This window comes from Empidonax traillii, unplaced genomic scaffold, assembly GCF_003031625.1.
Source record: "Empidonax traillii isolate 1590-97213 ecotype Southwest subspecies unplaced genomic scaffold, ASM303162v1 scaffold1210:size234205, whole genome shotgun sequence".
NCBI classification, from domain to species: Eukaryota; Metazoa; Chordata; class Aves; order Passeriformes; family Tyrannidae; genus Empidonax; species Empidonax traillii.
The window spans coordinates 87964-115351 of NW_020956403.1; the positions used below are offsets into that span (position 1 = coordinate 87964).

At 53.0% G+C, this 27388-nt stretch overlaps 1 protein-coding gene across 1 annotated transcript in view; it reads left to right on the forward strand.

Moving 5' to 3' along the window:
• LOC114069184 (acid-sensing ion channel 2-like) overlaps nt 1–27147 on the forward strand; it is a 79823-nt gene extending 52676 nt beyond the window's left edge. Inside the window, exons 3-11 of the mRNA XM_027905803.1 lie at nt 8110–8237; nt 20189–20339; nt 21009–21065; nt 21495–21648; nt 22282–22373; nt 23302–23381; nt 26190–26258; nt 26459–26638; nt 27045–27147. Of these exons, the coding sequence (XP_027761604.1) occupies nt 8110–8237; nt 20189–20339; nt 21009–21065; nt 21495–21648; nt 22282–22373; nt 23302–23381; nt 26190–26258; nt 26459–26560 (833 nt within the window). The 3' untranslated portion in view covers nt 26561–26638; nt 27045–27147. The remainder of the gene's footprint in view (nt 1–8109; nt 8238–20188; nt 20340–21008; nt 21066–21494; nt 21649–22281; nt 22374–23301; nt 23382–26189; nt 26259–26458; nt 26639–27044) is intronic.
• Nucleotides 27148–27388: the final 241 nt, after the last annotated feature.

Consider the following 27388-nt stretch of genomic DNA (forward strand, 5'->3'; position numbering starts at 1 on the left):
TTGGCTGTCCTCCCTCCTGCTGCCACACGTGATTCCCAGAGGATGCTGAGGTGGGAAGGGGGTTTATCCTCAGTGTGCTCTGTAAGCAGCATTAACGTGGCAGGAGCAGCCCTGCCCTGGTGTGACCCCTCCAGGAAAGCAGGTTACAAGACACTTGTTCTCTCACTTTAATGATTAAAGCTTAAGCTTAATAGGGAGAGAAGCAAGGAGCTGAAATATTTATTTGCTGGCTCCTGGCCTGGCCAGCAAAACCTCTTTTCCAACCCTGGAGTCCTGCTGCTTTCTCCTGCCCCGTGTATTATGTAAGAAGCTTTTTAATAATATACATTCAGACATATGGCCCCTCAGATTTAGTATGCAAATGCAATATGCTCAGCTAAAAATAGCAGATATGCTTAATGTGGTTTGTTATAACACCTTCTGTTCCTCGGTGAGTAATGGATCAGAGCTTGGGGAGGGAGGGGAGCAGGAGAAATCTCCACTCCAGGCTTGTCTCTGTGGTCTGGGAGCTTGGTCATGTCCCATGTCCTGCCTTTTCCATCCCCATGACCCGGGGATTGAGTGGAAGAGACCCAAATAAATGCTTAGTGGGAGGTGAAGTGCTGAATTGCTGTAGGGGAGCTTTGGGGCCCAGCCTGGGGTAGGTGTTGCTTTACATCCAGGAGTGTTAGTTTGTGGGTTGGGGGTTGTGTTATCCCAGTTTTTACACTGGAGGAATCACAGAATCATGGAAGGGTTTGGGTTGGAAGGGTCCTTAAAGCCCATCCCATTCCAGGTTGCTCCAAGCCCCGTCCAACCTGGCCTTGATCACACAGTGGGTGAATTCCAGTGGTTCCAAAGGAACCCTCAGCTCTGTGCCCTCATCCCATGGGATTGGACAGCAGTGATTTTCTTGTGGGTTTTCCAGCCTTTGGGCCACAGGAAGAGAGAGAAGGACACCAGATCCATCTCCTGCCCTTCCCAAATCCCTTTTATTCAGCCTCCCTCTTACAGGCTCTGCTGGCAAAAGGCATTTTTCCTTCTCTCTTCTCTTTGTGCTGTTCCCTTCTCACTGAAGCAAAGAAATAACAAATGAGGTGTCATTTCCTGGTGACAGCTGGGTGACATCAGTGCTCCCGTCCCCTTGGGGAGGCAGCTGGGGTGGGGAAGGAGCCCTCCCTGCTCCTGCTGCAGCCCCCAGAGCTGGGCTGTCTGTGCTTCTCAGATAAGAGGACTTGAGGTTTCCAAAGTGTTCTTTCACTAGAGAAAAGAGAAGAAGGGAAAAAGGAACCCTCTGAAACTGTCTGACTGTATCCCAGGAGATAAAGAGGAAGGATTGATTCTCCACTGCCTCGCTCGTCTTCAGCACAAGCTGGTGGCCTTTCCTGCTGATAGCTCTTTCAGGTCTGGGCCTTTTGAGTTTGTTTTCCCCAAAATAAATCTTTAACCTCTCACCCCGAGGTGACTTGCTGCAGTGGAGTTTGTCACACAGGGCTTTTGTGCCGCTCTTCATCCTCTCTCCATCCCCATCAAAGCCTCCTGCAGCCCTGAGAAGTCACTGATGTGCTGGAGCCACCTCTCTGTGGTTGGACAGCCTTGGACAGCCTTGTCCAGGTGACCTTGTCTCCTTGGGTGATGTTTGTGATATCTCAGATTTCCTACCTCTGAGAGAGAGGGGTTGGTCCAGCAGGAAACTCTTCTCTCTCCTCATTGATTATTCCAAGGGCCATTGATTATCTCTCCCCACACTGATTATTCCAAGGACCAGTGGAACACGAAGCCCCTGTTGCTGGCTGTACCTTGAGAAGCAGCAAGGTTTGAATTCACAGCCATGGTGAAGGGTTTGGGGAGAGAGAGAGGCTGCCCCTGGGAAGGGAATGCCTGAATTTCCCACTGGGTCTCAGGTGTGTTTATCTGATCCTGTTGTAGCTGCTTGAGGAGATGAAGGAGTTGCTTTGACTCGATGGAGGGAAATCACAACCCCTTGGATGTGACTCCTGTTGCTGTAGCATCAGCCTGGGGTGGGGTGAATTCTGAGAAGCCTGTCAGCCCTCTCTATATAACCTGCAGATTATAGGATTTGCCATCCTGTCACACCCCTCCACCCCCCCAAATGCCATCCACACTTAATGGATTCATTAAGGCTGGAAAAGCCCTCTGAGATCATCAGGTGTAAGTTTTAATTCAATCCCACTGTGGTCACCACTAAGCCATGTCCTCAGCTCCCACCTCCGCCCGTGTTTGCAACACTTCCAGGAACGTGGAATTCCCACCACCCTGGGCATCCTGTTCCAGGGTTTGACAACCCTTTCAGTGATGAAATTTTCCCTGATATCCAACCTAAACCTCCCCCGGCACAGCTTGAGGGTGTTCCCTTTCCTCCTGTCCCTTGTTCCCTGAGAGCAGAGCCCGACCTACCCTCAGCTCCCCCCTCCTGTCAGGGGGAGAACAAGAAGATTCCCCCTGAACCTTCTTTTTCCAGGTGAAATTTGTTCCCTAAAATCCAGATGAGCAGCTGGGCTGGGCTCACACACCCCCTGCACAGCCCCACTGGGATTCCCATTCCTGCTGTATCCACACGCCACCTTTTCCCTGGCACCTGCCAGAGCCAGTGGGAAGAGCCATCCCCTCATTTCCCTCCACGGGGAAACTCCAGTGGTAGACACCTCCTTTTCACCCACGAGGGGATTCCCTGTCTCTGGCTGCTCCCAGAGCACAGCCTGGAACAGCAACACCCTGTCAGGACAAATCTGGAGCGACTGGTTTCCACTGGGATCCAACCTCCCCAAAAGCCCCTTTGGGAAACAGTCTCATTTCAGCTTCACTTCATCCCCTTCCCTGTTACCAGGCAACTTTAAGTGAAGTAAAACACACCCCTCCCGTGGGAATGGGAGCACACACAGGGGGAGTGAAACTGGTTTTGCTGCTGTTCAACTTTCTGCTTTCTCACAGCGACGTTTCCATGGCAATTTGATTTGTTGTGGGTTTTTTTCTTCCCCCCCCCAATCTGTAAATCTTTATCTCAGGGAAAAAAAAATATGAACGTTGGGAGTTTGTTTAAGATTTCTGTGGAAGTCCCCCCAACCTTCCAAGCCTGGGACCACATCCTCTGCTCCCCTGCAGGTCCTGGCTGCTCACTGGTGTGATGAGCCCAGCGTGCTCAGGGGGTGCTGAGCTCCAGGCACAGGCCCTGGGGGGGTTATCTGAGGACACACAGCCACATCCCACGTGCTGAGCTGATTGGGAGGCGTTTTGGGAGTCCCTGAGTCGGTGGGAACAGGGAGGTTCTCAAACTCAACTCGGGGTGCTCCACCCTGCCCCAGGAATTCCAGCCCTCTCTGGGGGTGCTGGTGGGGGGGAAATTGGGGGAGCTCTGGCTCTGCTGCTGTGGTTGTTTCCATGGCAATGCCGAGCCAAGGATGCTGTAAAACCAGAGATGAACCTCCAGCATCTCACGGGGTCTGCTGGGTGTGTCTGTGCTGCCACAGCAACCCCCTCCTGCTCCAGGGGCCTTCCTTCCTGAGGGAGATGAGGAGCAGCGGTCCCAGCAGACCCTTCCTGGGTGTGATGGAGCTGGCACAGGGAGGAACAGCTGTATTTCCCTCCAGGTGTGGCACTTGGTGCTGCCTGAGCCTCTTCAAGGCACTGTCCCCTGTCTGGGCACCTCAGGGGGGGTTGAGTGCACTTTGCAGGGTGTGGAGGACGCCCCAGGGACTCTTCCAGCCCAGTGAGTCAATCAGGACTTTGCTCCCATTTTACAGATTGGGAAACTGAGGCCGAGGGCCACAAGAGTGGGGAGAGCCCAAACTCCCCAGCTCTTTGCAGGAGAAGGTTCATTACCCACAATAAACCTTCAGGCCACCTTCTAACCCAGCCACGACATGAATCAGCAGAGAAAATACCATCTACCTTCCTCAGATGGAGCCATTTGGCACCTGCTTTGCCTTTCTCCAAGCAGGACCATCTTCCATGGAGCTGCCAGTGCCTCCAGCAGAGCTGGGGTGGGTGGGGAGACAACTCCAGCTCGAAACAACCCGTGCATGACTCGGGTCGTATCTTCATTTCCCCGTAAATAAATGCCAAGAACAGCTTCAGATGTTTAATTGCCAGGGAGAAGTGGATCCTTTTGGACGTAACAAGGCAGGGGGAGAGGGAAGCTCCGTGCCTTTGGCAGCACTTCTGGTTTTAATTGCAGCTTCTTGCATGTTCACAGATGAACTTTGCACCCCAGTGCACCGTCAGCTGGAGCTTTGTTCAGATTTTTTCAAGGGATGCTCCAAGCAGAAAACCCTGACAAAAGTCATGGAAAGCCACCAGGAATAGAAAGCTGAGCTCTCTGCACCGTATAATGCTCCGCAGCCAGTTTGAAGCAGATGCTGAATTAATCCCCGATTTAATTAACGCTGCTCTAATCCCTCAGTTGAAAAAAAAAAGAGCAGCCCGGGATTTGTTGGGAAACGCTGCCCCGCTGCACAGTAATGGGTGTTAATGTATGGAAAACTGCAGCCCTCGAGGAGCTTTCTGCTCTATTCCCGTCCTGGGACGGGCTAAATGAATTCACGGGCTCTGAGGAGTGGCACTGCAGATGAATGAAGTGCCATGGTGGGGCTTCCCCACCGTGACAAAATCAGGTTAAACGCTCTCAAGGTGCAAACCGGAGCGACTGGAATGTATTTTTAGTTTCTCTGCCATCCGAGCCAATCAAAGGGGTTTCGGGGCTGTTTTTCGCCCCGCTGATGGGTGATTACAAGAGGTGGGCTGAAAGAAATAGCAGTGGCTGGGCGTGGGCTGGTGCTCAGCCCCGAGGCTGCAGGAGGAGCCGTTCAAAAACGGTGCTAAAACCGTTCAAAACCGATGCTAAACCCGTCAAAATTAGCAAATCCACGCCTGGCCTGTGTCTCTCTGGGGACGTTCTCGCCCCTGGTTGCACCTCTGCAGGCTCAGGGTGACAGGCAGGGTTTGCCACTGAGCCTTTTTTAGGTTTATTCTGCACAGAGGTATTTATTTCGGAGTCAAAAGACACCCAAATCAGCCTGTCTTGTGCTTCTGGGTCCTGTGAGACCTTCCTTTTCTTTACACTTCCAGCAAGTATTTCACCCCCACTAAATGCTCCTGAGCCCCAGCACAGAGTTTGGAAACATTTCTGGTGCAGCTGATGAGTCCTGATCTGGGATTTCGTCAAAGTAGTTGGGCTTTTAATTTTTCTCTCTTAGTGGAAAACGGCTATTTTGTAGAAAATGAATTTTTCAGGGGAAGCGAGAGTTTTTCAAAGCCAGTTTCATGTTTGTAGTTTCATCCTCTCCTGTGCTTCACGCAGGAAAAACAGTGAATTCTGCCTGGGTTTCGGCAGCTCTTCTGAAAAAAAAATAAAAAATAAAAAAAAGCTGTTTGTTTTGTCGTCCTTGTTATTATCACAGATGAAAACTAATAACTCTGCGTTTCAAACCCAGAGTTTCTTCTGTGGTGTAGAAAATGCCTTCCCCTCCCCTTCCGCGGGCACCGCTGGCTCCATGCCAGGATTTCCTGCTTAAAATTACAAACCCTGTAGCTTTTTAAGTCTCTCTTTCTTGGATTACCTGCGAGGTTGTGTTTTGTTTGGTCGAGGTGGATGTAACGGGGATTTTCCCCGTGGGTGGACCTGCAAACACACACACACGGTCCAGGTCATGGGGAATTAGCACCTGGTCATGGGGAATTCATGGAATTAGAAGTCAGAGCTGAACACAGACCCAGGGCAGGTGCAGGAACGGGCAGAACGAGTTTGGATGGGAAAAATGTTTCTCCAAAACAATTCCCGTCGCCCAACAAATGAGATTAAATTGGAGCTTCCTCATCCCACTTGTCAGGTAATTACCGAGGGGAGCATATGGAGTCCCCTCCCGAGTGCTGGAAGTGGATCAACACCAGGCAGAGCGATGGAGACGGGTGGGATTGGCGGGAATGGGGAATAACAGGATTGGAATTGAAGCTGGGGGGTGTTTGGGAGGGGGTTTGAGCCCGTTCTGGTCTGTGCCCACCCTGGGGTTTGGGCAGCTGCAGAGCCCAGGGAGATGCTGAGCAGAGGGGAGCTTGGATGGGGATGTTCTGCATCACCAAAGATCTGGGGGAAAGCTGGCCTGGACCCTCAGGGCAGGGATGTTTTGGAAGGGCAGCACTAGGAGGGGTTGGAAGGGGAGAGACCCTTAAAAGGGACCTTCCTGGGGGAGCAAACACAGGGTCAGAGAGTGAGGGAGCTGGGATGTACCAACACCCATCTCTTGGAGGGAGGGAGGGAGGGAAGCCCGAGAGCTGAGCAAGGAACATGCAGGGCAGGTGGTGGGCACGGGGGGGTCACAGTTACAGGGGGGTCCCAGTTACAGGGGGGTCCCAGGTACAGGGTGGTCCCAGTTACAGGGTTGTGCTGCTTCCCATCATGGGAAAGTGGTGGGGAGGGACTCAGGTTGTGGTCTTTGGGTCTCGAGCAGAAGTGGAGGCCAAGAGAAGGATGGTTGGTCAATGCCAGTCCTGCTTTGGGAGGCTTTAGTGGAGGGAAAAGCCAAAACTGGCTCATTTCTCTGTCCCACCAAGATGGGATCCAGGGAGAGGTGCTCCAGTGGTTGGGGCTGAGCCTGACCGAGCACATGGAGAGCTCGCTGCCATCCCAGAATTTCCTGGGAATTTGCAAGACCCCGGGGGTAGTAACTAATTCAATCAGTCCTGTTTACCTTCACGTTGCTTTCCTGCTCCTTAGAAAGAAAAGCTGAGCTTTAAAAAGGTTCAGGATTAATGACCTGCTCCAGCTGCTCGTGGTGCTGAGGTCAGACACGTGGAGATGCTGCTGGTGGACACGTCCCTGTGGCTGCAGACTGGGAACTTCTGTGGAGCCAGCGCAGGGGGGGCTTTTAAAATGTTGTTTGTTCCCAAAGGCTGAAGAAATGTGTGGTTTGTGGCTGGCAGGGAGGGCTGTTTGCTCAGGAGAAGGGGGGGGGGGGGAAGGGGACAGCAGTGTGCCTGGCCGGGAGTCTCCAGAGGTCTCTGGCCCAACCATCCTGGATCAGTGCTGTTAAAAACTGGAATTAAAATAGCAGCAAAACACCAAGGAATAGTAAGAAAGTAAAGAATGATTCATCTTTAAAGGGAAGCTCTTTAGATGTGGAGGTGGCATTGCTGGCCACCAACGTGGATTCACAGAGTGGGTATAACTCGGTTTTTAGGCCAAATTATGCACTGTTAACAACTTCCTTTGCAAATCAGCCTCCCCCCACACCCTTAATCCCACGTGTTCCTTCATGTTTGTTGGGATGTGAGGCTGTAGCAGCAGCACTAAAGGGAGGAGGGTTACGTGCCCCAGCTGTGTGGAGGTGCCTGTGTGGTCAGAGGAGCCCAAAGTGCTCATTTATCACACCCAGGGCTGATTTGCAACCCATTAATTCTGCATCAGAATGTTTCTTTCGGGCTGGTTTCAGCTCTAGTGGAAGAGGGGGCTGACCTGGATCACTGGTCAGTGTAGATTTGGGATGTGGAAACCTCCCCTCACCCAGAACTCTGAAGTGTCTGAGCCCAAGTGCTGCAAAAGGCTTTGCCCAGCTTGGAGCAACTTCAGCTCCTCTGGATTTAGCACGTTTGGTGGGTTTTTTACTGACCTACATTATCTCCCAAGTGGCCTCAGAGACAGGTTTCACCCATGCTCTCAGCACTGGAGACTTTCTGGAGAGTAGGAAGGTCTCTGTTTGGGGGAAGGAGGAGTTTATTTGGTTTAGTGATACAGGTTTATGTTCCATAACCAAATACCAGCTCGAAATGAGATGTCACCTCCTGTTTTCTCTAGTTGGCAAATTCAGACCAAGCTGAGGAATCCCTGAGTGTTCAGGGGATGGGAGCCTTCGGGATAAGCAGCCTGTAAGGACCAGGAGCCTGGAGATGTTCTTGGTCCCAGCAAACCCCTCTGCTGGCTTTCCTTCCTCCCTGCCCAAAAGTCTGATGATCCAGGCCGAGCATTCCCAACTGCTCATCTCCTGCTCTAGAGCATCCTGGATTTACCAGATGTCATTTTCCATGGAGGGGCAAATGCCCCCATGCAGGTGGACACTGTCCCACACACCACAGCCCGTTAACCTCCCCCTCTTCTTCTCCTTCTCCTTCTTCTTCCAGAGGAGACAACGTTCGAGGCTGGAGTCAAAGTCCAGATCCACAGCCAGTCCGAGCCACCCTTCGTCCAGGAGCTGGGCTTTGGGGTGGCCCCTGGATTCCAGACCTTTGTGGCCACCCAGGAGCAAAGGGTAAGTGCTGAATGTCATTTCCACACGCAGATCCTCGCAGCGGGTCCCTGTGAGAGGCTGTTCCTGCGCACCGACACCCTTTGAGAGGCACCTTCATCACCAACACCTGCTGTTGTGCATTGCCTCAAAAACTGGCTGGGATGAGGGCAGCTTTCCCAGTGCATTGCCCACAACCCTTGTCATTTCAGCCCCAGGAGGGACTTCAGCCCCTGTCATTTCCCTGCCTCGTGGCAGCAGCCGCTCCGCGCGTCGGGGACCCCGTCCAACCTGCTGAGCTCTTTGCCAGGGAGCTCTCCCACCACGGGGGTGTGAAAAGAGAACAGGGGAGAGCGTTTTCATGACGTGGGGCAGCGTGAAATCCTTTCATGTGACAGGGGAGTGGCCCCGTTCTTTGCGCTCAGCTGCGCTCGTGGCTCGGGACGCCCCGGCGGCGACGACAACATCAGCGTGGTGGCGATGGGTGTGACGTAGCAGCACTGAACCCAAACCCTCATCAGGCATATGAGAAGCTGGCCAGTGGAATAGGTTTTCCCCCCCCCACCTCCCCCAGTGCTTTCATTCCAGCTCTCTGGTTTTTCCTCCCTGCTCCTGCATCCACCCCCAAAGGAGACGTAAATCAAGCGCAGGGGAGCGAAACACGAGCTGTTGGGAGGGTTTGCTCTGATTAAACCTCCGTGGGCACCAGGGCTGCAGTTGTTCACTCCAAGCTTCAGAGCGAGGCGAGGTGCAGGTGAACCACCCAGATTTATCATTCAGGCCTCTCTCTCCCCGTGGCTAGCAGGTACCAGAACACACCTGGAGATGCCACGGTTCTTGCTCCTCTTCTTTACGACTCTCTTGCGTGTGATCATCCGGGAGATCGGGGTGGTTTGGGCTCCAGGTGGGCGAGTGCCAGGTGGAAACTTCTCAATTGAAGCTGAGGGTTGTGGATTTGTAGGTCTGGTGAGAAGTCTGGAGGAAATGAGCTGCTTTATTAGCACTCAGGGCTCTGTTTGGGAGTGTAACACCTGAGTCACAGCAAGGCAAAGAGTTCTCTGGGGGCTGAGGCAGCAGCTGATAGAGTCCAAAGCAGAAATGGGTTGGAAAACCCATCAGGGGCGTTTTTCCCAACCATGCCCTTGGCACAAGCCCTTCCCTGCATCCCCAGGGTCCTCACCTGGCTCTAGGGGGGACCCAGCAGGCTTTGGCAAACTGTGAGGTAAAGGACCTGCAAGGGTGCAATAATGATGATTAATTAGCACCAGAACTGCTGACAGGAATGACCAGGCATTGAATGCCATATCCATCTCCTCTGGCATCTTGGTCACCTCCCAGAGCAGCCAGGGGATGACTGTGCTGGGTCATCTCTGTGCCTGGAGGTGCTGTGGGTATGCTCAGTGCAGAGAGGGGTGTTCTGGGTCCACCCCTGGGATTAGGGCCAGATAAAATTCCCTGAATTCCCTACAACTGCCAGGGGTAGCTCTTCCCACACCAGGCTGGTGATGTCTCAGGGCCTTGCCCATCAGCAGGCAGGGCCAGGCAGGGCGTTTGTGGTGCTGTGCAATCTCCTGCTGCTCGCAAGAGTTTGGCAGCAGCTCCTCGACTCAAACCCACCTGGCAGCTCCAGCAGTAATTGGAAAGATTTGTCTTCCTTAAACATCCCCGGTTTCAGCGAGATTTGGGAGCGTGGCTGGGAGCTGGAGCCTGCAGGAAGGATCTCAAGGACTTTGTGTTAAGGGAGAAATTGGGTAAATGCTGGAGGCTTTGAGACAGCTGCTGTAAATCTTCCCCACCCCGCTGCCAGCATGAACTGTTTTGTTATTTCTACTAAAAAATTAGAATTCTGATCAGGAGGATAGAACCTGAGAGGGAAAAAAAAAAACCATCCCTCTCCAAGTCCCTCTTTCCAGGCAGGGGGGGTTGTTGAAGATAACAAGAAAAACAATTTAGAGGGACTTCTAGCTCGAGTGTGTCTCTTCCTCTGCAGGTTTGGCCAGAGTTTTGATGTTGGGAGAGGGAAAGGCACATTCCTGCTCAGAGCCAGGGGGTCTGGAACTGGTTTAATTGTACTGAGGGCTCCAAAGCCTTTCCCCAGGAGGGCTGGAGGGATCTTCATATTCAGCTCCCCAGGCATTGCTGCCTACCCTAATCCCTCCTCTCCACAAAGTCATTTTTTAGCCTAATTACAACCATTACAACATAAACTATCTCCTCTAATTACCCCTCAGGGTAATCACCCACCTTCTGAAGCCCTCAGTGCACATCTTTTATTCAAACCCCTGATTTTAGTCCGGTTTTTCCCCTTCTAAATCTCAACAACTGGGACAGGCACGCGCTGCTCCTTCAATAAACCAGAGCAAAAGATGGAAAAGCCCCTGAACATCACCCTGGGGACCAAGTCCAGCCAGTTATTGGGGTCCTAAAACATGTGTTTTACGCCGTGAAGCATAAAAGAAATGATCCTCCAGCTGGAGGAGAACAGAAATAAAGATAAAGAGAAGGTCGTTTCGCATCTCCCAGCTCAGAGCAGCCTCTGTCAGTTATAAACCCTATTTTCCAGCAGTAAAAAGATAGGTGTGGAGCTGGGTGTGATGGTGGGAGCTGTGTGTCAGACAGACTTGCAGGTGGAGGGGGGTTATTCATGGCTGGGTTAGAGGTTCATGGCTTTATTTCTGAATATTCCTTGTGGCCACGCTCAAATCTACCCTTCCCATCCCCAGCCCAGGCTGGAAATGAAGAGTATTTTCTGGGCTTTGCTTCCTGATTTCCTTGCCTTTTCCAGGTGTGCAGCTGCTCAGCACAAGCAAGGGCAGGGTGATTATTACCAGGGTGATAAATCCTGGCTCTTTACACCGAGGGCTTTCCAAAAGCCCCGTGTCAAAGCCAGCTCTGGGGCCGTGAGGGTGCGTGATCTCATTAAATCTCCCTTTAAAATGAGCTGTCAATCTGGGGAAAAAGAAAAAAAAAAAAAAAAGGAACCAAATCAGCTTTTCTCCTCCTCCTGCAGTGGCTCAGCCCTCTGGATTCCTACAGAGAGACACTTTTAAGGCTCCTTCCCCAGTTTTGGGAGCTGCATCGTTAACGCTGTGCTGAGTTGCACCAAAGAGCATCCTGAGAGGGACTTTCCACGTGGCTGGGCTGGGAGGGCCGAGTCAGCAAAAGCAGTGCTGCAAAAAGGCAGATGCCAGCAGGAGGTTCCTCCATAAAATGTGGTGTTATTGGGTTATGTAGGCCAAGCTGTTCGTTTGCTGGGGACTCGTGGCCGAGGGGGAGACGTTTTCTGACTGAGAGGAATGGGATTGTTCGGCCTGGGGTGACCTAATTGTGGCTTTCCAGGACCTGAAGGAAGCCTAAAGAAACATGGAAAAAGACTATTTACAGGGCTGTGTAGTGACAGGACAAGGGGGAATGGCTTTGAACTGAAAGGAAGTAGGTTTAGGTTGGATATTAGGAAGAAACTCTTCCCTGGGGAGTCCCTGGAAGTGTCCAAGGCCAGGTTGGATGGGGCTTGGAGCCACCTGGGCTGGTGGAAGGTGTCCCTGCCCATGGCAGGGGGTGGCACTGAATGGGCTTTAAGGTCCCTTCCAACCCAAACTATTCTAGGATTCTCTGAAATCTGACACTAAAATTTGGGGGGAGCCAGGACTGAGCTCCCTAAACGACTCAGGAGGCAGCACAGGATGGATGATCACAATTAAAACAAGAGTGTGTGGATGGAGGAGGGGGGGAAAACCTCCTCCCTGGGTTACACTCCGTGCTGTGGCCGTGGGGGGATGCCAAGGGAAAGGAGCTGGAGTGGTTTCCATGGGTGTGTGAACCCAGAGCTGCTGGTTTGGGGGGGTTTCCCACCATTCCTCGTGGGGTGAGCTGGCCGCAGTCCCTGTCTCAGCTCTCAGCCACGGTCCCTGTTGTGCCTCAGAGCCAGGGATGCTCCGGGATGCAGGGCCGTGTTTCCATGGCAATTTGCTGGGACTAATGAATAAGGATTGTGTGCTGGTGAATGGGAGCTGTGCAGGAGCTGGCACAGGACATGCTGTGCCCTCACCCTCCAGTCGGGTCCCAAGGGAGGGCAGGACCTCCCCCCAGCCAGAGTAGGGCAGTGCCCTTCAGTTCCCACTGCTCCTCACTTTGTGGGGGGAGGGGGATCCACCTCAATTTCTCAATTTTCCCACTTTCCTGGCTCTTTTTGGGAGAGCCTGGTGTTGTAACAACCCCTCTGCAGACCTCGTGTTGTGCGTGGGGAGGCTGCAACATCCCCCTCACCCCCATTCCCCTGCACCCAGGTGTGGATGGACCCACTGGAAACGACATTTTTAAGGGCTGATCCCATAGAGGAAAGGAAAGATAAACTCCTGCTGCCTCTGACTCCCCTTTTCCTGGCTGGTTTTTCCAGCTGAGTCTCCCAAACCTCTCCCAGAAGGGCTGGGATCAGAGAATGGCTCTTCCCCAGACAGCTGCTCCCGGCCACGCCACCGGCACAGGCACATCAGAGGGAGATGAAAAAGCACGCTGAAAATTGGCAATTCCTGCCAACTTGGCAATAAAAATTTAAGAGGCTTCAATTAAGCAACAGGTTGGAAGATGGAGCAGTATCGTTTTAATGGGACCTTGGAGACTCATCCCCTCGTAACACTTGCATGGGACAGAGAGCAGCAGCTACAGGAACTGCAGCGTCCACAGTGTAATTACAGGGGCAGGGAAATGGGACTCAGAAGCCCCAGTTTCCACTCAGGGCACAGGCAGTGGGATTGGAGAATGAGGAGCAGTTAAATAACTCAATTTCTCGTGTTTAAGGGTGTGCCAGGGTGGGCAGGCCCTGGCACAGGTTGCCCAGAGAAGCTGTGGCTGCCCCTGGATCCCTGGAAGTGTCCAAGGCCAGGTTGGACGGGGCTTGGAGCACCCTGGGCTGGTGGAAGGTGTCCCTGCCCGTGGCAGGGGGTGGCACTGGGTTATCCTTGAGGTTCCTCCCAACCCAAACCATTCCATGGTTCTGTGATTCTTTGTTTCCTGACCCTTGTTCAGAGCATCTTCTCCTACCCCCTCCTAGGATGGCTTAAACCTACTGCTGGAAAAACATTCACCCTCTGATTTCTTTCTGGTTCCCTCAATCCCAGACACTGTCCCAGTTGAATCCCTTGAGTATATCATCCAATTCTGAATTAATTCAGCAGTGAGAAGCCAGACAGGCCAGTAGCAGTGGCCAACCCCAGAGACACCTTCGTTGCACCCAGAGCAGTTTGAAGCAGGTGGAAGAAAACGTTGGGTTTTGGTTGGAGAATGGCGTCAGGAGTGAAGCAGGGTGTTTGTGAAGGATCACAGAAGAAAATGGGTTTGAAGGGAAGTGATGGAAATGAGTGAAGGGCAGGAATGGGGCATCTGAAGGGGCAGAGAGATTGGGAAGGGAGGGAGCTCAGAAGGGTCATCAGAGATGTGAGTGAAGGAATGGCTTGGGGGCTCCTGCTCAGCCTTCACTGTGTGATGTGGATAACAGGACTTTCTTCAAAAAAGTGGAAAGCTGAAGACAGGAGAAGTTCAGAGTCCCAACTCCCACTGGGCAGCTCCAAAATTGGGCACCTCTGCAAGAGTTTGGCCAACGTGGCCCAACAAATATAGCTGAGGGTGTCCAGGAGAATGAGGGGAAGCAGCTTTGCTGCCTGTGGATATGCCAGGGGAGTGACCAGGAGGGAGAGGGCAGAATTTACTGGAACAGGGCAGTGGTGGAGTCACCTCCCTGGAGGGATTTAACAGCCACGTGCATGTGGCACTTGGGGACGTGGGTCAGTGGTGGCCTTGGCGGGACTGGGGCAACGGTTGGACTCGATGATCTCAGAGGTATTTTCCATCCTCAACAGTCCTGTCTCATAAATCCTGTTATCATAGGAATTAAGGACTGCGTTTGCACGTGAGCCACAGGTCCAGCTCATTTAGGGGGGAGCAGAAGGGAGTTGTAGATGATCAGTGCAGTAAATGCTGGGAGCAGCCACCCAGCAGGTCCTGGGAGCATGATCAGGGCTCAGAAGGGGCTGCCCTTGTGGCTCTGCAGGAGGTTCCAGTATTGCTGTTCCATTTGCAAAATTATTTACCAAAGAAACGGGGACCCAGAGCATCCTGGAGCCTCCAGAGTCTCATTTTGCTTCTGGTGTCCCCTCACCTCCTCCTGCACCTGCACCTGGGAACTCATCCCCGAGCTCTGCTCAGGGGGAGCTTGCAGGGGCTGGAAGGGTTAAGCCCTTGTCCTTAAAGCCAATTCTGTGGTGCCTGTGTGAAGACAGCAAATGGGAAGGAACACTGGCAAAAGGAGATGGCAAATAGAGAATTTCCAGCATCATTAACTGGGAGCCGGTGCCAGCGAGCCGTGTGTGCGCTGGGTTTCTCATTTTACAAGTGCTAAAGCTGCCTGGGATTGGAATTCTATTAAAGTTGATGCTGTTTGATGTCTCATTAAAGAGCGGAGCTTCCTGGTTATTATTTCATTTGGAGCAAAGTGCAAACAACTCCCCGTGGGCGGTTTGGGACGTTCAGGGAGGGGTTTGAATCCCTCCTTTGGTTCAGGTGGGGACTCCACGTGTGGAGGGGGCAGGAGAGGGGCTGAGTGGGAGCCCAGATGCTGGAGGCATTCCCAAAGGCTGGATTCATGGCACAGCCCGGCTGCAAAGGGGGCAGGGAAAGGTTCTTCCCCCAGAGGGTGGTCGAGCACTGAACAGGCTCCCCAGGGCTGCCAGAGCTCCAGGAGTGCTCAGACAACACTCTCAGGGATTGTTGGGGTGTCTGTGCAGGGCCAGGAGTTGGACTGGATGACCCTTGGGGGTCCCTCCCAATCGGGGATATTCTGGAATCCCGTAAAGCCGCCCCAACCTCGTGCTGGGAAATCTCCCCTTCATTTCCACGTTTGCCTTATTAGATAAAACTAAACAGGCAGAGAAACCAGAGGCAGCACTTAAAATCAATGTAAGGAGAAGAGCTCTGTGGCTGCAGACAGAGCTCTGTGGCTGCAGGCAGATCCCAGCAGGCTCCGTGCCAGGAGCAGCGTGGCCAGGGAAAGGGCAGAGCTGTGCTGATCATCTCCCCACCTCCACCTTTGCCAAAGCATCTCCCCCTTTTTTTTCCTCACGTTTCAGGCAAGCAGGATCCATCCTGCTCTCAAGGAGACTGGTCCAAGTTTGTTTCCTTTTCCTTTTCGTGACAGGTTTTCGTGAGCCGGGATGGAGGGGGGGGGTTTAAAAAGCATTTAATTCACTAATGAATTGCTAACGATTGCAAAAAGGGGGGTTGAGGACGTGGGTTTGTCAGCCTCAATTAGAGGCTGAGGCTGGGTTTCTGTGAGCATGAGTGCTGGAGAGGGGTAGGTGCCCTTGGAAAGCTGCCATGGCAGCGGAGCCAAATTAGATCCTGCAGAAGCTGTAAGGGCAGGAACTGTCCCTGCTGCCTTTCCCCCTGCCTTGCCTTCTGCTTTTATGTGGGTTTTTGGGTTTTTTTTACCTTTTGGTGGCGGCAGAGCAGGTTGCAGGGGAGCAGCTCAGCATCCTTGGGCCGTTTCTGCTGGTCCAGCACCAGATCCCAACCCCAGATTAACATCTTTGGGAAGAAAGGAGAAGGATTCTCTGAAGAGGAGGAGAGTCTGTGTGGCTGCACAGTGCCAGGGGAGAGGAATCAAACCCAATTAGTGTCACTATCTCATTGACATTGTTTATATGGCTGTGGTCCGTGGGATTGCCCCATCACATGAGTTCCTGTCTCCTGGCTCTTCCCGGCATTCCAGTGGCTCCCAGTGCCATCATGGGCAGGAAATTCAGGTGTCAGATGTCTAACATGAGTTTGGGCAGCTCGGTGGGACCAAGGGCTTTGGATGTAAAGGCTTTGCCTGAGGTTGCAGCCCCGTTTTGGTGAGGAAGGGGCAAAGGGGAGCTCTTGCAGATGGACTCAGCATTGCTTTAACCCCAGGGCTTGCAGGGACTCCTGTGCCAAGGCAGGAGCAGGGATGGGGGCTGGTCTGTTGTGGGGGAGAAGCCATAGGGTCTGGAGGGAAGAAACTTGGGATCCTGCTCTGTTGGAAACCCTGGGGAAGAGTTCAGTGCCTTGGTTTGTGTCTTTCACTGCAAGGTGTGACATTTGATGGGTAAAACCACTCCCAGCTCTGGGGCTGGAGAGGAACAGGACAAGGGGGAATGGCTTCCCACTGCCAGAGGGCAGGGATAGATGGGATATTGAGAAGGAATTCTGGGCTGTGAGGGTGGGCAGGCCCTGGCACAGGTTGCCCAGAGAAGCTGTGGCTGCCCCTGGATCCCTGGAAGTGTCCAAGGCCAGGTTGGACGGGGCTTGGAGCAACCTGGGACAGTGGAGGGTGTCCCTGCCCGTGGCAGGGGGTGGCACTGGATGGGCTTTAAGGTCCTTTCCAACCCAAATCATCCTGGGATTTTAGAAGGTTTCGGTGATCAGAGAACAGGGGGAGAGCAAAAGTCTTGGCCCGTGCCAGGGGGATGTGTTGAACCCATTCCCGCGTGTTTGGGAAGCCAGAGAAGAGTGAACCATTCGTGGAATCACAGAATCTCCTGAGCTGGGAGAGACCCACAAGCATCATCGAGTCCAACCCCTGACCCTGCACAGGACACCCCAAAATCACAAGTGAATTGCACTCGTGCTGTGAAAGTGTGAGTGGGGAGGGGGGAGAGTTGTGTGTGTGCCGGGCAGCACATCCCAAACTTCTGGGGAACCATCCCGGTGCAAAGCAGCTTTCCCTTGTGATACAAGGGCAGTCAGTGCTTGTGGTTCTGGCTAGAAAACCACCTGCTAATGAATTTGCACTGATTAGGGTCTAATTAATCACTCAGTGATTGTGGATGTTGTGCCAGTTCACGAGGCCGGGGCGTGTGGAGGCTGAACCTCTGATCCCCCCCCCCTCCCATCCCCGTGGTGTGCTGAGCCCATCACCGACACTCAGAGTGGAATTTAAAAGGGCTTAAAAGATTTGTGTGTGGCTGTGCTTGGAAAGGAGCTGATACCATCTGAGCCCACGATTATTTATTCTCCTTTATCAAACAACGTGCACCATATGGGCCCCTTCCTGCGCCGCCGATGACTAAACGGTGGCATCTGGTGCTCCTTTATATCACAAGTGTAAAGCAAATGAGAAAAGATCCCTTCAGCCAGCTCTTTGCTATTGTCACAGGCACGCTCTGGGTGTTTTCATCCCGAGGTGCTTGCTTTGCTGACTCTCAGAACCGCCCTCGTTCGGAGCCAGGCGCGTTTTCTCGGGAGGCTGAGCGGCTGGGGAGTGGTTTCTTTTCGCTTTAGTGCCCCAGCTGGTCCCTGCAGATGGGATCCCACCTCACCTGCTGCATCCTTGCACCTGACAGGAGTGTTGGCTGCTCCTCAGGTGGGACCTGTTGAGCAGAGACGGGCACGTGTTGCTCCCAAACAGCTGAGGGGCTCTTGGTTGCTGTTGCTTCTCAAGGCAGTTTGAGCAGCAGCCTTGGATGGAGGCAGATTTTGGAAATGCCAGAGCTCACAGAATCACAGGATCATGGGAATAAGACCTCCAGGATCATCAGCCTTTGGCAGAATCGCTGACCATGCCCACTAAACCATAATACAAACTGCCACTTGATCTGCTGGGGCTGAACATCAACCACAGGGTTTTCTGTCTCATTGGCACTTGAGGAATGAGGGCCCATCCCTGGAAGTGTCCAAGGCCAGGTTGGAGCAACCTGGGCTAGTGGAAGGTGTCCCTGCCCATGGCAGGGGGTGGCACTGGATGATCCTGAAGGTCCCTTCCAACCCAGACCATTCCATGGTTCTATGCTCTATTAGGAGCTGAGAACCAGAACAGTGCCCAAAGGCACAGCAAGCAACTGGAAGTGCTGGAATCAGCAAACCACTCTGGACTCCTGGATGGCAACTGTTCAGGGCAGAATTGTTCCCTAGAGAAGGAATTACTTTGGCTGAGCTGGGAGCTTGTCCAGCCCCTCAGGGTGAGATCACCCTCAAGAAGCCTGGGATCTTCCCCAGACTCTCCTGTAGCTCCCAGGTGTTGTGCTGCTCCAAGGCAGAGTGTTCCCACACCCTGCTGTCCTCACCACAGGACATGTTCATCCCACCATCTCACCTTTCTCCTCCTGGCTGCAATTTAAGCCCATTCTGGTTGTTTTTTTTTTTTTTTTTAACACCTGGGGTGGTTCAGAAGTCAAAGCCGTGGGGAGCTTTACCAGCACCACGGGTGAACATCTCCTCTCACAGGTGCTTTGGAGACCTGGAGCTCTGCTCCCACTGGAGGTCTCAAGGGACAAAGCATGGGCTCCAACGGCTCCAACCATGATGGATTTGTCACAGGTCCATGCCTGCAGGATTCCTGGGGGATTGTTATTTATCCAGCAGGATCTGCAATGTGCCCCCCACTTCCCAGACCGTCTCTTCTCTCCTCCCTTTCCCACGTGTCCCCGGGAGAAACCAACCCGATCCTCGCCACAGGTCCCCGGGGGCTCGCAGTCCCATCAACATATGTTTACTTATTTATTTTAGGACGTGATTGATGTTGCTACATTTGTCGGAGGAATGTTTTTGTTCTGCCAACGGGTGCAAGTTGCCAGCACAAAACGTTCTGTGTTTGGAGCAAAGCACAGCAAATTGGCCGCTGCTTTCAAACAAGAGGGAGGGGTGGGGGATGCTATTTTCTGCTCTCCAGCAAGAGGAGTGCAGAGCACTGAGCAAAGAGAAAGAGAAACAGGGGCTGCTATCAGGCTGCAGACAGGAGAGGAACGGGGTAGATTGGCCTGAGAGTGACTTGTTTTTCCACCTGCAGGTTCTGGGCTCTTAGTGAAGGTTTCTGGGGGGATTTTGTGGTTTTAAATAAAGCAGTAAGAGCAGAGGGTTTGCGTTGCACTGGCACAGAGCACAGCAACTTCTGAGGTGGTGGGCAAATGAGGGAGAGGAGGACACGTACCTCATCCTCCTGGGGTGGGCCAGGAGAGTGGATACTGTGGATATGGGTCCACAGGGAGAGAGTGGGTGTTGCTTCGTCCTCCTCCTTCAAAAAACACCGTAAAACTGCGCTCTGGGGCTCCCCTGAGGCAAGAGGAGGGAGTTGCTGTGCCCACTGCTGGTCCTGTAGTGGGTTGGCTTTGGTTGGATGTCAGACACCCACCTAAACCACACTGTCACTGGCCTTGCCAGCTGGACAGGGGAGAGAAAATACAGGGAAAGGTTCCTGAGTTGAGGTAACGACAGGGAGAGATCACTCAGCAATTGCTGTCATCAAGCAGACTCAGCTTGGGGATAGTAATTCAATTTATTGCCAACAGAATCAGAGCAGCATAATGAGGACTAAAATAAATATTAAAAACACCTTTCCCCACCCCTCCCTCCCTCCCTGGCTCTGCCTCCACCGTGCCAGCAGCACAGAGAGACGGGAATGGGGGACACGGTCAGTTCATCCCACGTTGTTCGGCCACTGCTCAGGGAGAGGAGTCGGAGTCCTTTCCCTGCTCCAGGACAGGCTTCCCACGGCTCACAGCCTCCTTCAGGCCTCCACCTGTTCCAGCGTGGGCTCCTCCATGGGCTGCAGGTGGATCTCTGCACCTCATGGTCCTCCCTGGGCTGCAGGGGCACAGCTGCCTCAGCAGGGTCTTCACTCTGGGCTGCAGGGGAATCTCAGCTGCAGAGCCTGGAGCACCTCCTGCCCCTGCTTCTCCTCTGCCCTTGGTGTCTTCAGAGCTGTTCCTCTCATGTATTCTCCGTGTTCTCTGGCTGCAATCACATCTCTGCAATAACTTTTGTTTTCCTTCCTGAGCGTGTTATCCCAGAGGCATTGCCCCCATTTCAGATGGGCTCATCCTCGGAGCCGGCTGGCATCAGATCAGTCGGACGTGGGGGAAGCTTCCAGCAGCTTCTCACAGAAGCCACCCCTGTAGCTCCTCCGGCCCCACCAGCCCAGCCCAGGTCCCCGGTGCCCCCTGACACCCCTCCTCCCTGTCTTGCAGCTGACGTACCTGCCTCCGCCGTGGGGTGAATGTCGCTCGTCGGAAATGGGCTTAGACTTCTTTCCCGTTTACAGCATCACGGCCTGCAGGATCGACTGCGAGACCCGCTACATCGTGGAGAACTGCAACTGCAAAATGGTCCACATGCCAGGTGGGTGGGGGCTGGGGCTGGGGCTGGCACACACCCTCCTCTCCACAGCTGGGGCATTAAGGGTCAGGCAGGACTCGGTGGGTTTGATCCCTGTAGGGACCATTCGCTCCAGAGCTGGGCTCGGTGATCCTTGTAGGTCCCTTCCAGCTCAGAATATTCTGTGATTCAGCAGGAGCTCGGGTTAAAGGAGGTGGGAGTACCTTTCCCTAAGGAGAGATGGGTGCCAGTAGCCTTGTTGAAACGTCCTGACAAGGGGGGCAAGGCGTGGCAGAGGGACTCGGGTTTGATTTCCTCTGACAGAATCATTAAGGTTGGAAAAGGCCTCCAAGATCATCAAGTCTGACCTTATTGACAGGGTCCTGGGATATTCTGAGCTGGAAGGGACTCCCAGGGATCATGGAGTCCAACTCTTGAGTGAATGGCCCACAGAGGGGATTGAACCCCTGACCTTGGTGTTATCAGCACCAAGTTTTTATTAATTATTTTACTAATTATTTAACCCCAGTTGACACCCCCAGGTGGTGCTTCCAGCAGCCCCCTCCTCGTTTCGCAATGCCAGGCAGAGGTGGGGACCAGCCAGGGCCACTTTGGCTAAAGGGGGGCAGGTCCCTGTGGTCCCCAGGGAGAGCCTGGTGGTCCCCATGTGATGGACATGTCCTTTCCCTGCAGGGGATGCTCCCTTCTGCACCCCGGAGCAGTACAAGGAGTGCGCGGAGCCCGCGCTCGGTGAGTACCACCAGGGGTTCCTGCTGCCACAGCTGCCCCCAGCTGGAGGCACTTCCAGCATCCTGGATCCTCCTGGCTGGCAGGGCCGGGGTGGAGGGGGGGGATGGAATTTGGAGCAGCTGCAACCCAGAGATGGGTTTTGATGAGACTCAGCTTTTTGGGAAGGTCTGGATGCAACCTGGGATAAAGTTACTCCTGGTTCTGCCTGGGGCACGGGGCTCTGTCAGCACAGAAACCCTTGGGGTCACGGGCACCCCAGATGCTGGTGTAGCCTCCAGCAAAAGGCCTCTCTCCAAGGTGGTGAGAAGTGGGATGAACTGGGACAGAAATGCCCAGGAGTGACCCCTTGGCTCCTCTCTGGGGGGCAGAACCTCTGCTCCCACATCTGTCCCCGACTCCACGAGATGTAACCCTGTGAACCTCCTCCAGGTTTGCTTGCTGAAAAGGACAGCAACTACTGCATCTGCAGGACACCCTGCAACCTGACCAGGTACAACAAAGAGCTTTCCATGGTCAAGATCCCCAGCAAGACCTCGGCCAAGTACCTGGAGAAGAAGTTCAATAAGTCGGAAAAATACATCTCGTGAGTGCTGCCCCAAACTGATCTCACTCTGGGCTGAGAACTTGGACTTTTTCCAGTCCTGGGCACATTATTGCCCTGTGTAGGCAGTGAGAGTTATTCCATGTCATTCCATATCCTTTGGATTCTTGTTATTATCACGGAATCAAAGAATCCTGGATTGGTTTGGGTTGGGAGGGACTTTAAAGCCCACCCAGGGTCACCCACCCTGCCATGGGCAGGGACACCTTCCACCAGCCCAGGTTGCTCCAAGCCCCGTCCAACCTTGGCCTTGGACACTTCCAGGGATCCAGGGGCAGCCACAGCTTCTCTGGGCAACCTGTGCCAGGGCCTGCCCACCCTCCCAGGGAGGAATTATCATTAAAGTAAAGAGTTACCAGCAAAGTGAGCTCCAGAGCTCAGATCCTGAGATATCTTGGGGAAACATTTTCCAGCTCTCCTAAGGCTGCCAGAGCCTTGATGGTGCCCCTTGGGCTTGCTCTGCATGAGGTCCAGGTGCTGGGGGTTGCTGAGAACCCCAGACAGAGGAACAATCAGGACAGGGAGAGGAATAAAGCCCTAAAGTCCCGGGTTTTTTTCCCCTTATCCCAAAGCACTGGTGGCTGCTGGGCTGATGCTGTTTTCCTCTTTCCACAGAGAGAATATCCTTGTGCTGGACATATTTTTTGAAGCACTCAACTATGAGACAATTGAGCAGAAGAAAGCCTATGAAGTGGCAGCCTTACTTGGTAATTTGGGGGTCAGTCAGGGGGCAGTTTGGAGGCTGTGGGAGTCTGTGTGTGTGTGTGGGACAGACGGATGCCCTGAGTGTGTGAGCAGCTCCTGGAAAATCCACCAAGGTCTCAACAACTTCCTGGCCAACACACTCTCAACCCCATTTCTTACTTCCCTTGCACCACCAGGAGTGTCCCAGGGACCACATCCAGTCTGCATGTCCATGAGGAGCTGCTCCATCTTCATCCCTGCTTGCTCCCAGCACCCCATTTTTTTGGGAATCCCGGGCTGAGCAGGTGTTGGGTGCTCTCTGTGCTGCCCCCCACGCTGGAAGGGGCAGTGTGTGGAGAAGGGCAGCTCAAAACCACCTACCCATCACCTCTTCCCTGCTCCAAATCCATCCTCCTTCCCAGCCAGACCCCTCTTTGCCATTGCTTGATGGAGGAGGTGGAGGAGACGTTGGGTTGTTCGGCCTCAAACTGAGGCTTTGTGGGGGCAGAAAAAAATGGTTTGGTGGCCAGCAACGTCCTTCCTGGGGTGCTGGTCGTGGCATTGGAGCTGCTGGGCTTTCTGGGGGTGCATTTCCCCACTATTTGGGGGTGGCATCACCACAGATTTGGGATGAAAGGAGGTGGGAATATCTTACCATAAGGAAAGAAGGATGCTGATTGCCTTTCTGGAACTGGGGCAAGGCATGGAAGGGAGACATGGGCATGATTTCCCCTTGGAGAATCATTAAGGTTGGGCAAGACCTCCAAGATCATCCAGCCCAACCATCTTTAGCCCCAGCTGACACCCCTGGGTGGTGTTTCCCTGGGTGGTGTTTCCAGGAGCCCCCTCCTCGTTTGGCAAGGAAAGGCCCAGCTGGGGTTCACTTACCTAAAGAGAGGTTCCTTGTGGTCTGTGGTCACAGGCTCTAGGAATGTTGTTGTCTCTCCTTAGGTGACATTGGAGGCCAGATGGGGCTGTTTATCGGTGCTAGCATCCTCACCATCCTAGAGCTCTTCGATTATATATACGAGGTAAGGCCCTTCATCTTGTCACCTGATTCCTTGGAAGGGTCTGGGTGTGCCAGGCTGGAGCCTCCGTGCCTGCCCCACGTGAATCGTCCATTTTAATTAATGACAGTGTATAATTAAGGCTCCACAGCAGTGGGTTGTGAGTGCGAAGTGTGGGGAGGGAGGTTCCTGCATCAGCAGGGGCTCTCCGTGGAGGAGCTGCCACTGAGCCATGGCATGGCATGGCACAGCCAGGTTGCCTTGGCACCTCTGCTAATGAGGATTGCTTCTCTTTTGGGCTAATTAAGCACCTGCATGAGCAGGGAGGTTGGGCCAGGGATCACCCACTGTGGTCCCTTCCCCCGTCTCCATCGTCTCCCTGCAAAAGGCTTCATGTCGGGGGGTCAGGCTCATGATTTCTGCTTACAAAAGGGGGAAACTGAGGCAGGAAGAGAGGCACCATCTGGGTTTTAGCTGCTGAGGGACACCTGCTTTGCATCAGGATGACCCCAGAGGCCCAAATATGCTGTTTACAGCAGGAAAGAATGAGTTTATCGTGGAGTCGTGGAATGGGTTGGGTTGGAAGGGACTTTAAAGATCATCCAGTGCCACCCCCTGCCATGGGCAGGGACACCTTCCACCAGCCCTGTTTGCTCCAAACTGGCCTTGGACACTTCCAGGGATCCAGGGGCAGCCACAGCTTCTCTGGGCAACCTGTGCCAGGGCCTCCCATGGAAGGATTTCCTCCCCATATCCCATCTCCAAACTCTGTTTCTGTTTAAAGCCACACAAGGAGGATGCAAACACCTCTGGAGAAAAAAAAAAGAGTTCCCAGCACATTTGGTACATCCTTTGTCCTTGTCCCTGGGAAAGTTTTTTCCCCCTCAGTCAGCTCATCTTCTTGTTCCCTGGGAGTTTCAGAGCAAGAGATTTGGGGTCTTGAACCCAAATATCCAAATCTCAGACCTGCCTAGTCCAGCTCTGTCCTTGTCCTGTCTCATGATGGGAAGAGGGATTTTTAATCCCAGGGGATATTGCAGCTGTGAGCTCCCTGAGACATCTTGGAAAAACCCCTTAATGTTATTAAGTTGGGATTCTGACTCGATTTTTTAAGACAGTCCCTCCCCATCCCAGTCCCTTGTGGGCAGCTCTCAGCACTTGGTGGCATTATTCTGCACTAAAATATATTGGAAATTACAAGCATAAAGCTCATAATGGCAAACAAAAACCTGTGCCTCAATTTGCAGCTCAGCTGAATGCACAAATATTTCATTAAAATCCCCTATTCCCAGCTTTCTCGGGGCTTCTTTTTCATAACAAGCTAATAAGAAACCTCGCAAAGTTTAGATTTTTCTTCTCTATTTCACTGCTTTATTTGACATCTGCTTATAAACTTGTCAAATAGTTTCCCTTTGCTGTTTTGTTTTGGGGTTTTTTGCCTCTTGTTGTTCTTGTTTTTGGGCAAACACGGCCTAAGACTCATCCTGGCCCCTGGGAGATCCACCTGGGGGATGCCACCAGCAGGTTCACCTGGCTGTTCCCTCCACGGGGCATCTTCATGGGCACCTGTCACAGGTGTTTCACCCACACCAGACAGGGAGAAAAGCAATAAAATGCCTTAAAAATGCCTGTTTCACACAGTTGATCTGCTCAGGGCTTCCCAAAGAAGGGGGTTCAGCACATGAAAAACCATCTTCAGCCATTTGGAAATTTCCAGCAAACAGCTAGCACTGTTATTTTTTCTGGTGGATTAGCCAAAGATGGGTGAAATATTCACCCCAGAGATGCTTTTTTTTTTTTTTTTGTATCATTCACTTGGCAAAATCCTCCTCGTGGTGCTGCCCCAGGGCAGAGCTGTGTTCCTGGGCTCCTGGGGGTCCTGAATTCCCACCAGCAGCCCTGAATACTAACCAGCATCCACCTCCCTTCCTTAGGAGCTGACCCAATTTTTCATGTTTTTAGCTTGCTTCTTGGTTGTTTTTTTGGTTTGGTTTTTTTTTTTTTTCTCTTTTTTCCCCAGTGGAATTTTCCAGAAAAACACTCACTTTTCAACCTTTCTGGGATTTCCCTTGAAATCTCATTCTCAGCAGCAGCAGCTGCCAGGGAGATAAAGTGGCTGTGAAGGGAAAAGGAGCTCACGGAGCTGGGAGCTTTCAACAAAGCCCCAAATGGATTTCCAAAATGGAGTTTGGGGGTTTTTCTGGTTTTTTTTTTTTTTTCCATGTGAAGAACTCAGTTTTGACACGTGGGGTGGCTTTAACATGGAATCTCAGACTGGTTTGGGTTGGAAGGGACCTTAAGAATCATCCAGTTCCACCCCCTGCCATGGGCAGGGACACCTTCCACCAGCCCAGGTTGCTCCAAGCCCCGTCCAGCCTGGCCTTGGACACTTCCAGGGATCCAGGGGCAGCCACAGCTTCTCTGGGCAACCTGTGCCAGGGCCTGCCCACCCTCACAGGAAGGAATTTCTTCTCAGTATCCCATCTATCCCTGCCCTCTGGCAGTGGGAAGCCATTCCCTGTGTCCTGTCCCTCCATCCCTTGTCCCCAGTCCCTCTCCAGCTCTCCTGGAGCCCCTTTAGATCCTGCAAGGGGCTCTCAGGTCTCCCTGGAGCCTTCCCTTCTCCAGGTGAACCCCCCCAGCTCTCCCATCCTGGCTCCAGAGCAGAGGGGCTGCAGCCCTTGGAGCATCTCCCTGTCTCCTTCTCCATATCCTTTGAAAGTTCATCCCCCCAACCCATCCCGTTCCCTTCGGAGCCGTCGGAGACGAGGACAGCGCGGATCTCTCTCCTGTCCTTCCCCCCGTAACCCACCCCCTCCCTCTTTTTGGCAGCTGATCAAGGAGAAATTATTAGACCTACTTGGCAAGGAGGAAGAGGAAGGGAGCCATGACGAGAACGTGGTAAGGAGCCCCCCTGGGAGGCAAGAGGAGCTGCCCCCGCGCTCGGCTCTGCGCGGACGCCCGAGTCGTTTCCCGGAGGATTGACGGCCGTGGGCTCAGCCTGAGGAAGGAGCTGGCGGCTTGGGGAGGGGCAAGGGAGCATCCAGCGAGCCCCCCACCCGGGGATAACCCTGTTATCCATCTGCTGTCCCCATCTGCAGAGCACTTGTGATCCCATGCCCAACCATTCGGAAACCATCAGCCACACTGTGAACGTGCCGCTCCAGGCCACGCTGGGAACGCTGGAGGAGATCGCCTGCTGACACTCGACTGCTCCCACCCCAGGGGCCAACAACACCCAAGGAAGGAAAACTGCACAGGGAAGCAGGGACCCAGCTCAGGTTTGCAACAGGGGAAAAAAATAAAAAAATAAATTAAAAAAAAAATATATATATATTAAAAAAAGGAAAAAAAAAAAAAAAGGAAGAAATCGCTATGCATTAAAATAATATAAATATATATATTATATATATACTCTGCCAAAACCAAGCGAGAGAGGCGCCTTGGACTTGACTTGTGTTGTCCTTTTTCCTGTGGGGAGGGGTTTTGTCTTCAAGATGTGAAGGCAGCAGCTCATTTTTTGAACTGTGCAAAGCAGAGACCACCACCACCACCACCACCACCAAAACCCCAAAAGCGAAGCCCCGCCATCCCACAAACTGCCAAATGTACAAAGCACTTGCACGCCAGGTCTTTTTATGGCAGCATATTCCTATCTGTCTTTATAAGCTCTGTTCCTCTTTACAGTCTCTGATTTTCACTACCAGAAGGAAATGGCCCAGCCATCCCCTGAAATCACCATTACTAACGTCGTAGGCTGAAAATTAGAATAAAGAAACAAAAAGTCGCAGCTCTCGGAATTCTTCTTACGTTCTTGTCCTTCGTGTGAGTCTGTGATGAATCTTAAGCTAAGCCAGGCCCTCCCAAGGCCAGGCCACCACCGTCACCCCAAGGTGAGCATCCCTGGAGAGGGGCCGGAGCGGGGGGCTCCCGGTGGATCTGCTGTGTCCTGCTCCTCCATCTGCAGTGTCTGGATAGTTTGTGTGTGGTGGGTGGGCACAGGGCAGGGGGGAGGGTGGGGCTTTATTTTA